Here is a 12,106-nt window from a genome sequence, read left to right as displayed (position 1 = left end):
TCCATCTCGCCAGCCTTCCCCAAAGAATCCTGCATGCTCCCATTTACATCACAAGGGAATCAAATGGTTTTCCTTTTAAGTACTCTTTGGGTTACGGGAACAAAAAGAAGTCTGAAGAGGCAAGATTAGGGTTGTAGAGCAGATGGGATAAAGTTTCCCAGTGAAAGTCCAGGCCTTTCCCCCCTCCCCCCACCATGTAGTTTGCTATTTTCTTAAAATGTCTTCCAGTTAAGCCCTTGTGAGTGTTCAGTGTCTCTTATCGAAAAGTAAGATGGCCTCGTTAAGAGTAAAATAACACAAGGAAACCCTGAAACGGCACCATGAGCTTGTTAGTGGATGTGCAGCTCTGTAGGGGAAAGACTGGGCTTTCTAAGCCTGTAAACAGTTACAATCTCAGAATCCCCCAGGGCTGGCTCTGTGTCAATGCGGACTCGATGGCAGGAGCTGACTGGGGGACTGAGACCAGGACATTGCTGAGAGGACCTGTTACCATCACCCCGGGACGGCAGAGCCACACTGAAACAAACTTTGTTTCATTTTGTTTGGACTGCGTCTGTAGCGAATTGAACTCACAGCCATGCTTTGTGCTGTATCCGTGTCCGTGGTTGCTCATTTGCTCAGTTACAATTAGGAGATGGGATGTATCCAGGCATATGTGGAGGGAAAAAAAGACTCATCTTAATCATTTTCTTTTCATGCTAAATTTTTATTTCAATGTTATGCAACTGCATAAGTATAAATATTTGTTCAATATACAACAATTATGACATCCATAGGGAATTTTCTTAGAGAAAATAAGACTGCAAACACTTTATTGCACAGATCCTAACAAACTTTGGAGCTGGTAAAATCTACAGCTGGGAGCACATCTTACAACCACATACCGACTGACCAAATAGAACACAGGCAGGTTTTTCTACCAGCTGACTGGAGAGGGTTACGACGACGACGGACAGGTAGTACTCTATACTCATCCAAATGCAAAAAAATAAAACACAAAACAAAACCCAACGCAAATTTATTTGGCAAAGATGATAATACACTATACAAAATATACATCAAAATATCATTTGTAAACAAGCAGCTAGCTGTGCTTCAAAGGAAACTGGACAGTTAACAAGCAAAGGCTGTAACCCATGAACTGCCTCCCCAATACATCTGTCTTGATGACTGAGTGCAGCACTGGGTTGTGCCCACCGCCAAACACAGATATGCATTATAGATGTTGAGACCGCTTTTAAAATCCAGCTCAGTTCTTGTAAAATATTTGCTTTACTTCTACAATTTGGGAAAGCAGAGATGGGAGAGGGGCTGACTAGCCACAAGGGGGTCAAACATCATACTTGGGTGCAAGGCGGAGGCTGTTTCTCTTGTCATGGCCAACGCATTTTGACAAGGAAGGACAACTGAAAGAGTCGATTAAACAAGGTCTTTGTTTTAGGAGCAGAGTGCACAGCCTTGCTAGTTGATTTACAATCCACGGGGCCCTCTGATGATGCCGTGCTCAGATGAACAGTTTTATAGCCTGAAGATACTGGAACATCCCCGAGGGAGATTGGGTGCTGGATTAGTTATTCATTGGCTAATGGCCCCCCCCACTACCGCCCACATATACAAAAACAAAACAAAATCCTGCTATAGATCCCAAGCATCTTATAAATACTTATCTGTGTGCATTCTTGCTTAGTGCCTCACTACTTATGGCAGCAAGTGCTGTCTTACAAAACAGAACAAGCCACCAGAAAAAAACAAAACAAAACAAAACAAACTGCAACAAACCAACCAATTCTAAACCCTCAGTTCTAATAGGATTTGATAAATTCTACATATTCCACAGTATACAAAATTTAAATAAGGCTTAGCAAAAGTAAAAAGGACAGTCACATTCAAACACCAAATAGCTCCAACAAGTCCGTGTGTTACAAAAATGCTGCTCTTTATTGATAGTTATTGATTTTATTTTTTTGCATACAAATAAAGAGACCCAGTTATGAAACATATGGAGCTACTCGATGCACCAGAAATGAATGTGAAACCCAGGAACTTGCTAAAAACAGCAAGCTTCAGCTACAACATAAGGCCCCAGCTATGTATTAAAATGCATCTGATGTCCTGATTATTTCGTTATATGCTATGATGCCCAAATCCAACCCCCTTCCTTCCTTCCCCAAAAGCAAATTGCAAACCTTTTCCAAAGCTGGATCCTCGTGACTCAACCCTAAACACTAGCAGGCTTGTGTGTGGTCAATCATTTGCTTTTTAGTCTCGAGCAGGCCTGCGCAGGAGAGTTACAAAGCATGAGCTTTTTGGACTAGCGACTCACAGCATGAAGGCCTGAGTATCAGAGTGGGAGGAGGAGGGAAAGAAAGAAGGAAGTGACGTTGACACGTGCCTCTAGTCTGCTCCACCTAGCGTGGATTACCCAGCCCACCCCTGCAGACATGGACGGACCTTCCAGACAGCTGGCCCCAGGATCAACGACCCATTGGGCGGCCGGCAACCTGCAGATGGAGAGCTCTGTGCCTAACCGGGGAGGACCCCAAATGCAGTGATGACGAGGAGCTTGTATCTTGGATCTGGAACGATAGGTATAGCCAGATGGAGTGCTATCACAATCTCTGGTTAAAAATAGACATTAAAAACCCGCAAGCTACCGTCCTTGGGCCTTCCTTTCACCTTTCAGTCTTTGAATGTTCGAAGAGAAAAAGGTCACCTTGAAATTCTCTCTGAAGCCACAGACCAAAGCAGGCTGTGCGCTGATGTGAAGATGCACGAGCATGGGTGCAGACACCCAGTTCTAACCATGTTGCTTCATTCCTACGTTATGGTAACTAAGTGGTAAAGCCAAAATCTCATTAAAAAAACAACAACCAACCAACAACACCCCACAAGGCTGTAGTAAACAACGCCATCAGCAGCAAGGTATGGACTCTAGATTCAAAACCAAACACTCGGCTAGGTATTTACAGAGAAATTCATGTTGTCCTCAACAATCTCAATTGTAAAGGTAATATTGTCTCTTTGTACAAACACTCTATGGTAACAGTTTTACCGGTTACAATTGGGAAGGCATTTGGAAGAAGGTTCCCCCCTGTCTTTCTCTCTCCCCTTCCTGACTGAGGCTCCCCTGCTCTGCCTGGCAGACACCCCCAACACAGTGCTGGTTAAGAAAGGTAGTCAAGACACAGTTACACATTCAGGCCGGGTCTCCGCGGTCCTGCCCGGGGCCCCACCCCGTTAGGAGGGCTTTTTGTGCGGGCTGGTGCGCACCCCCTCTTTGCCCCGCCTCTGCCGAACCACAAAGTCCTTCTCCGAGGAGAGGGTGATGGGGCGCTCAGTGTTTGGAGTTGCGGCTGGCTTGGCCACGTCTCTGCCCACGTTGTGTTTCCTGGCTGTGGGAGGCTCTTTCCCTCTGGTGTCTCCGGGGTTGGCAGTCACTGAGAGGGCCCTCTCCCGGTGGCCAGTGCCCCGGCCCAGGTTGGGCTCGAGGTGGTGCGGCTCGAGAGGGGCCGCAGAGCTCCAGAAGGATGGCAGAGAGTCGCTCTTGGTCATTTGGGTTCTGCCATCGCCCCCAGGCGGGGCTTTCCTTTGGTCCCTGTTGCTCAGGGCTGCCGGCTCAGCAGTGCCCCCATTGGCCTTGGCCGAAAAGGCCTCGCTGCCTGTGTTGGCCTCCCTGACTCCTGGCCTGCCTTCTGGGAAGCTGGAGGAGGAACTTAGGGACTTCTCCACGAGGGTGCCAGAGCGCAAAGAACTCTGCCCAGAGGCCGACGGTGACCGTTTCATGGTGCCTGGCTTGCCGGCCTCTAGTGGGGCCTTCTGGGGACTGTGCCCTTTGCCCTTGGCCTCCGGGACACCCTTCCCCGCGGCCCCCGCGGACCTCTCTGCGCCTTTCAGCCTGGTCTCGCTGGGTGCCAGGGAAGGGCTGGCCTCTAGCTTCCAGTTCTCGGCGGGGCTGTAAAGTGCTTCCGTGCATTTTTTCCCATCAGACTTCCTGTCTGTGGCGGTGGCGGCTGGTTGACTTGGGCTCCTGTCTGTCTGTCTGTCCAGAGCTGGGTGATCTTTCACAGTGATTGGTTTGGGGTGCTTTGGAGACAGGGTTTGCTTTTCACAGACAGTGGGAAGTTTCTGGTCAGCTGACTCGCCCAAACCTGGGTGCCCTTGCCTTGGCAAATGTAGAGGCTTCTCCGACATCTCTGGGGCACAACCACTGCCAGCGGGTTTGGGCTTAAGGTCCAGGAGACACCCTTCAGTCTGCAATGGGAGGGAAGGCCCTCTTTCTCCCTGTCCGGTCACACTGCCGGCTTTGTTCTGGGTGCCTGGGATGGCAGGGGACGCATCCTTACTGGCGCTCTTTGCCTCCCTGCTGGAGCTGCTCAGGGGCTGCTGGGGGGGCTCCTTGCCCTTGGCAGTGCCGCCCATGCTTGCTCTCTGGGAGGGGGGCCGGTCTGGGTGCTTAGACTTTGGTGGGCCGGGATCCAGGCCCAGCCTGGGCTTGTGGCTGTTGCTTTCACTGGGCCCGGCAGTAGCAGGCCTGGGGGGCTCCCGGGGGCCAGGGCTGGGCTCAGTGGCACTCGCCTTGGTCCCTGATTCTCTGCCTGCAGAATGGCTTGCTGGGTTACAATGGTGCCAAGTGGCCGGGCCGGGGAGTTCTTTGGTGGCTACCGGGGGCTGAGGGTTACTGCTGAGGCGCTTCTGCAGGGGCTGCTCTTTCTTTTCAGGTTCCTTGGGACTTTCTGTCTGCGGAGCTGGGAGCTTCTCACTCTTGCCGCTGTCCATTCCTGGTGGCTGCACAGAGCGCCTGGGCAGGGGGCCTTCGGCCTTGGGCTCCATGGCGATCCTGACCTTGCTCAGCTCCCGTTCACAGAGGGCCCCGGTGGAGTGCAGTGATGAGCCCTCTCTGGCTGGGGGCCTCGTCTCATGCCGGCCTTCTTGGTGGTATGTTTTCCCACCAGCCCCCCCAGCTTTTTCCATGACGTGGGTCTGGGGATGGAAGTCAGAATGGGTCTTTCCTGCGGAGGGGACAGTCTGGGAGCTGTCACTAGTTTTAGCGGTTTCTGGGAGGTACAGCTCCCGGGGCTGGTCTCCATGGACTTCAGCCTTCGGAGCAAACCGCTCGCTTCTGGTTTTGGGGGGGCCCCTGCCAGGTGTCTCTCTCAGGCTGGCCTTCTCCCTGGAGGGGGTCCCTTCGGAGTGCAGGGGACTGCCGGGTAAGGCTGCATCTGGGCTCCCAGCTATGCTGGGGAGGTTCTGTCCAGGGAAGGGGAGGAGCTTGCCATCGGGAGCTTGGTCTTGGTATCTGGTGGCACCGCCCTCTCTGCGTGGTTGAGGATCATGTTCCAAGACGGTCACCAGGCCTCTGGCGGTGGCATGGGAGACCTTCCTGTCCCGCTTCAGCTCTGGGTCCTGCTGGGGGGCTGGAAGGGAGGAGTTCTGGAGGCCCCGGGTAGGGGGCTGGAAGCGAGGCTCCAGCAGATAAGACTTGTGCATCTTCAAGCTGGTGGAGGAGGGCTCCCTTGGAGTGGCTGTCTCGCCCTTGGCGGGGCTTCCGGAGGAGGGAGCCGATGGTGCGGATGCCCCCAGGTCACTGCCCCGCCCAGGGGTCTGGGCCGAATTTGGGGGCAGCAGCTCTGCCTTGGAGACCTGTGGTCCAGACAGGAGCGCAATGTCCAAAGTGCCCTCAATGGGCTTCAGGCAGGAAACCGATCTACCTTCCAGCTTGTACTCAGAGGGGCTCTTCCGCACAGGGGACTCGGGTACCACCAAGCCAGACTTTTCAGCTACGCTGTCCCCCCGGCCAGCCAAGGCCTTGAGGGGGACAAAGGCGACAGCACTGATCTGTGCTGCGTGGGCACCACCGATAAACGCTCGACCCTCCACGCATGACGGGGCCTCTTGGGGGCCACCCGTGGGCCGGGCCACGTTCCCCGGCAGGCAGTCATGGGTACTGGGTGCCATCTTGGGCTTCAGAGCAGGCCCAAGGCTGTCATCCTTGTCTTCCAGCGACATTTTCTTTCGGAGGTAATCGATATTGGCAAGCTTGCCATCCAGCTTCTCACAGCCCAGGCAGTCCTTGGCCTGGGTCGCCTTCTTGGTGCCCTCGGTCTTGCCCAGGGCCGGCCTGGTACCCAGGTGGGGGAGGCCATCCTGGTGGGCGCCAGGAGGGGAGACGCGTCTGAAATCGCCGTGGCAGGAGGGCGCCGCGGGCCCCTCGGAGTCCAGGGTGGCTCCCTCGCTGGCCCGCGTGCCCGCCTTCTTGTGAGGCGCCTCCTTCAGCAGGCTGCCCGCAGAAGACGCCGGGGCCTCGGACAAGCAGGCCCTGGTCTCCAAGTGGCTAGATCTTTCTAAGGCCTTTGGTAAGATTTTCCTCTCTCTTTCCTCCAGGCGGAAGGGAGGGAGGGCTTCTGCATCACCGCCGCTGGCCCCGTGGGACCCCAGGTGGGACTCTGGCTTCTCTGGGAGGCCATCTGACTTCTTTACCAACACCTTGGCCTTGAGTTTCTCACGGTCCAGGTCGTCCACAGTCTCCTGCCGTCCCAGCTTCCTGGACACGGGCCGCTTCAGGCAGCCTTGCTCCACGGGCCGCGCGCGGCTGAGCGAGGGCGCGTCACACATGGTCTCCTCCAGGCTCTGCAGGGGGGTTTCCCTCTGCTGCGACTGCTCCCGCGGCGGCACCTCCTCCTGGGTCACCTCCAGGCTGTGCTTGCGGGCGCACAGGTGCTTCTTGTCGCTGCCATAGGAGGGAGAAAGCTTCTCTTCCGACTGCACCCGCTTGAGCAGGGGGGACCGCGGGGGCTCAGCGCTCTTGGGCCTCACGACGTGTCGCACGATGGTGGGCGGGGAGTGCATCTTGGCGGGGAAGGCTTGCGCCATCTTGGAATTGCCCAGTGAGTGTCCCAATGAAGGCGATGGGGATCGCTGAGGGGAGGTGGGCTGCGGCGTTGGGGAGGGTGTCCGGGCCAGCGGGGAGAGCGGGATGCTGCCGGCGGACTTGCGCCTTCCGGAGCGGTACCTCTGCCCGCCGAGTTTGGGCGCCAGGCCATGCAGGGTGCTGGGCCGGATGTGCCCGGACCCAGCGGGCGAGTTGGGGGCACTGGAACTTGGAGAGCTGCTCTGGGAGGAATTAGTGCCTGGAGGGGGGGGGGAGAGAAACCCAAACAAAAACACCGTGAGTGTCCCCTTCCTCTGCCTTCCAGCCTCCCTGCTCCGAAAATCCCCTCCTTATCTACAGCTAAGGAAAGAAATGTTTTTCAGACAAAGCTACTCCCACCGCGAATCCCTGCCCAGTTACTTAGCGAAAGGTGGTGAAAACACACATACCAACTGATTTTCCCATTCATCAGCCTCTCCCTGCATAGCTCGGTGACCCTGATGACCTCTACATGGTCCACATGGCCATTAACATACACGCAGGACCTCCTGGGTGTGTGTGTGTGGGGGGGGTGCTGCTCCCTGTTTCTTATCTCATTTGAAGGGCGACTGTAACCATTGCTTATGATCTTCCTGACAATCCTGTTCCGTGCAGTGAGCATGCACACCCTCCCCTCTCCTTTCCTCCCCTCTCCCCTCCCCTCCTCTGGCATTCGTGCTGCATCTGCAGCCTCTCCTCCAGACAGACTGTGCACCTCCTGCCCTCCTCTCTGCTGTCACGGCTGGGCGGCTCACTTACCTGACGGGAAGTCAGGCGTGGAGCGATAGCTCGGGGTGGGCGACCGGGGAGACAAGCTATGGGTCGGGGAACCCGGCAGGCTCTCTCCGGACGAGAGGGATCGGTTCAAGCAGGAGAAACTCCGGCTGGTGTGAAGTAAAGGAGAGGGCTGCTTGGCGAGCTTTTTGAAAAGGGATCTCCTTCTAGAGGGAAACAGAGGGAAACTGATAAGAAGCCAAGCCTGATAGCTGCATCTAAATTCCATTTTCAGAATGACACTTACCTTCCCACATTCAATGTACCCTGTCAGTGCCAGAGGCACTGAAAGAACAGGAAACTTTTATACTCAAACACTATTTTTTTATAGCCTACATTGATGTATTCTTGGATTATAGAAACTGGAGATTCTCTTACTTCCACCCCCTTTAAGAAGAGTTGGGGGAATACACACACACACACACACACACACACACACATACACACCATTAAAATGTTTTAAAAATATAGTCAATGACATGCCAGGTTTGAGAAAGAAGACGTACTTTGCCTGAAAGCTTCAGAGTACAAGCCCTCAACTACATTGCCACAATTGAAGTACAAGGTCATACAAAGTCAACGCCTGGGAGAGAACCCGTTAGCTTGGATACAGCATTCTTTAATTGGGATACACCAGGGAGACACTTCTGTCAACCGCTGCATATTTCAATAAGAACCCCGCGAAAGGTGAAGCTACAGCTTATCCTATCGGCAGGGCAGCAGACACCAGCAGGTGTGCATTCAGAGCTCTGGGAGAGCTCAGCTTACAGCAGAGGCTCAGCTTTGCCTAGCTTCTAAGTGAGTCTGGCTACGCAGGGGGTGCTGTTCCTGTCGCAGAAGCCTCAGAAGTCCTACTTAGATGGCCAGTTCAACACTGCTACCCCTGAGACAATTTACTCTCTCTGACTGACAGCACAGATAAAATGTAAAACACTCCATAAAAAGAGGGGCCCAGAACACACGTGTGTGTGTGTGTGAGAGAGAAGCTGTATTTAAAGAAACAAGTGTTCTTGGGATTAAAAAAGTCCAATAGTTCTATGAGCTACCAGTGAAAACGTGGCAGCTCTCCTGTTCTGCTGCCCCTCCGAGCTACTCTCTTCTCTGACTGATTTCTTCTCTCCTTTTGATATTGCTGCAGAATGTTACACAACGGATGAAGGTATGGATTGTGAGAAGAGTTGTAAGAGCCCCCAATAAAAGTATTTAATAAAATAAAAGAAATTTTTAGACTGGTATTTACATTTTTAAGTTTTAAAAATGAAGTTGGTTTCCTACTTAAAAAAAAAAGGATGAGCATTGAATGATCATAATTCTCTTCTGCCATGCAGTCAAATACACAGGTTTTTCTTACTGTTTTTCTCAAGACGTTTAAGCCACATTTTAGGGTTTGAAAAAAAGGGCTGGTATTTTCTTTATTTTACAGTATAAAAGTAATTCACAGCTGGGCCCTGAAAAGCATAAATTATATACCCTCTCCAGTCCATTTTGTGATTCCTAGAGTCTGTGTGTCATTTCCTGCCCATCTACCTATTCTTCTATATTGCTATCAACAAAATGCCTGTGGTGCGGTCCGGTGCATCAGATCCACATGGAAAAAGAGGAAATGTGTTGCTATTATACACAGTTGCACCTTGCACACACATCCCTAGCAGAAGTACACACAGCTACACTAGTCTTGCTAGTGCCTATTCACATTAACCTCATGAGACTTCTCATTACTTTCAGACCATGAACCTACACAACGTGAGGAAGAGTTGCAGTCGATAAAATAAAGCCCATCTCTTCTAGGCTTATTTTGAAGCTTTTAAGACAAAGTTATTTTCAAATACCTGCCATTTGAAAAATAGCAACTGTTTGTTCTTAAGATAAGGTAAAGGACGTTCTTAGAGGTGGATTTGTGTTAACAACTGCCTGAAGACTGAGTCCCTCAAATTCACCTGGACAAGAAATCTAGAGGCTTGAAACTCAGCAAAGGGCTTTCCCATGATGCCCTCTGATGATAAAAAGACATCGAAACCCTTCTAAAATGTATACATGTAAATCCTTCTATTACACAAATAATACAATCATGAATATGAACTTTCATGTATATGTGACATCGCATGGAAGTTGTGGCAGAGAAACAGATCTTTCTCAAAGGGAAGGAGTTAAAGTAAGGAGGCACTCTGTCCCAGCATGAGTGTGCACCAGACTTGCTCACATTACTGATGGAACTAACCTTTCTAGACTTTCTTTCTTCTTAGATTTCTTACTCCGCCTCACCATCCGGCTCTTATAGCTGTTTCTCCTTGCTGGTCCTGTTTTGATTGATGTGTTTTCAAATGGGGTGGTAGTGATTGACACCTTATTTCCACTCTATTTAAAAAGAGAGACAAGGGGAGGGGTGTTATTAGAGAGAAATGCTGTGGTGAAACAAGACCAGACTAGAGACAGGAGATTCAAAAACAAATAAAAACACACAGGAACATGGGCAGACACGGAAGGCCTCGCTTTGCAAAATACCGTTCCACAAACAATGAAGTGCCCACAGGGTTTATAAGGGGTGGGCAGTAACACGGGCGATATACTTAAGAGGCTTACCGCTGTAGTTTTCTAAGCTGGATTCAAATTGGAGCTTGGAGACCCTTAAAAGGTGGTTGAACCTCCTATTCCTCTATTTTCTTTACTATCTCAATAGTGACCCTCTAAGGCACAGTAGATGTGCACCTGTAGGTTTCTGCAACTATAAATCTTTATAGAAGTAGAAAGCCTCATCTTTCTCCTGAGAAGTATCTGGCAGGCTCTAACTTCTGACCTTGTGGTTAGCAGTCCAACAAGTAATCTACTCTTCCACCAGACAGGGTGAGAGTCGACTTGCTGGCACCAGACAGTAGTAGTATCTAACAATATATAGCCAACCCCATCCTCTCGGCCTCACCCAAGGATTTGGTTAGATCAAGCTGGTAAAGCCTTCGGCCCCGAGTATGACACAGGCAAAGGGCTCGAGAAATAGCAGTTATCTTCATCCATATGTATTGAACATAAACGTGCCCAGGGGTTGTCTGCTCTTGGTTGATTTATTTTTCTCCGTTGCCTCCTTTTCATGTTTTCCTTTGGTCTAGAAATTATAGAGTAGCAAAATTGAATGGGACATTTATATTTAATTATTTTAAAGGGTTTCTTCTTTAGGTCCATAAAATCTGTCAGCATGCAGAGTTGGAGTTTTTTATGCCAGCCAATAGGAAACAGCTTCCCTGAAACTGGGACCCGAGAGGCGAGAGTTCCTGATCTGGGCCTTTTCACTGAATTCTGGAGCGGCGGGGCTCTGCGCAGGCAGCTGGGGATGGGTTTGATAATGGAGGCAGAGCCAGGTTGACAGGTGACTAGGGAAGGCTTGAAGCTCCGGTCACCTTGGCATCAATGACTTCTTCTTGAATTTCTTTAATAATCAGGGGAGAAACGTGTCCTTTCAAAGTCAGAGATGGCCCTGATTACCTTGAAAATACAGGAAGCATGAGAAGAGCCTTTTTACAGGCCTGTCTGGGAAAAACAAAACCACCCAGCAACTCAGCTCGAAGTACCAACTGGTAACATAGGATCACCACCCCCCCCCCCCCCCCCGCCCCACAAACAAAACAAAACAAAATGGAACAAGACAAAACTCATTGCCTTGGAGTTGATTCCGATTCTCCAGGACCCTATGGAACAGAGTAGAATGGTCCCTATGGGTTTCTGAAACTGTAGCCCTTTACAGGAATAGAAAGCCTCGTCTTTCTCCCCTGGAGTGGTTGCTGGTTTCGAACTGCTGACCTTGAGGTTAATAGCCCTGCATGTAATCCACCATCAAGGGACCAGAAAGAAAGCTGTGTAAGTGAGGTATCAACTAAGCCCGCATAGAAGAAGCACACCAGCCTGTGTGATCCAAAGCTTATAAAGAATAAAATCCAAGACTGGTGGAGGAAACGGTATTCCAGCTTACATTTGGCACACTGGATATGCAGAAGGCCCTGGAGGCTAGTGAAAGCCTAACATCCATTGGTAGAATTAAGTCACATGGATTAAGTCTCTCATGAAATCCCTCTGACCATTGGTCAGGGATGTGAATGGCCTCGTTATCAGAGAGAGTACATTGGGAAGTAGAGTAACGCAGATGTAATTAGGCTATAATTTAACACCTGACCATTTGATCTCTTTTTGACCATTTAAACTCTGTTCTAGTTTTTTAAAGTACATGCTTTCTTTGTAATTGAGGATTTTCCCCCGTTTTATTTTGTTATTGTTGGGATTTTGTGTATCTATGTGGTATGTTTTCCTGTCTATGAAATCCAGGATAGGTAAATCTATAGCGACAGTAACTGCAGTTACAGGTTTTTGGGGTTATGGCAGGGAGGTTGGGGGTAAATGGAGAGCTAATAATAGTGAGCACAAGAAAGAAGAAGATGTCCT

The 12,106-nt window shown here is 50.7% G+C and overlaps 1 protein-coding gene across 7 annotated transcripts in view; it reads right to left on the bottom strand.

Moving 5' to 3' along the window:
• Positions 1–699: 699 nt before the first annotated feature.
• MAST4 (microtubule associated serine/threonine kinase family member 4) overlaps positions 700–12,106 on the bottom strand; it is a 740,331-nt gene continuing 728,924 nt past the window's right edge. For all 7 annotated transcript variants that reach the window (XM_075541112.1, XM_075541113.1, XM_075541114.1 and 4 more), the window contains 3 exons: positions 9,900–10,036; positions 7,667–7,848; positions 700–7,127 (listed from right to left, as the gene is read on the bottom strand). In XM_075541112.1, the coding sequence (XP_075397227.1) occupies positions 3,238–7,127; positions 7,667–7,848; positions 9,900–10,036 (4,209 nt within the window). In that variant the 3' untranslated portion in view covers positions 700–3,237. The remainder of the gene's footprint in view (positions 7,128–7,666; positions 7,849–9,899; positions 10,037–12,106) is intronic.

The sequence above is a fragment of the Tenrec ecaudatus genome, chromosome 2 (assembly GCF_050624435.1).
Source record: "Tenrec ecaudatus isolate mTenEca1 chromosome 2, mTenEca1.hap1, whole genome shotgun sequence".
In the NCBI taxonomy this organism is placed as follows: Eukaryota; Metazoa; Chordata; class Mammalia; order Afrosoricida; family Tenrecidae; genus Tenrec; species Tenrec ecaudatus.
This window is presented reverse-complemented; position numbering and strand designations above follow the sequence as displayed.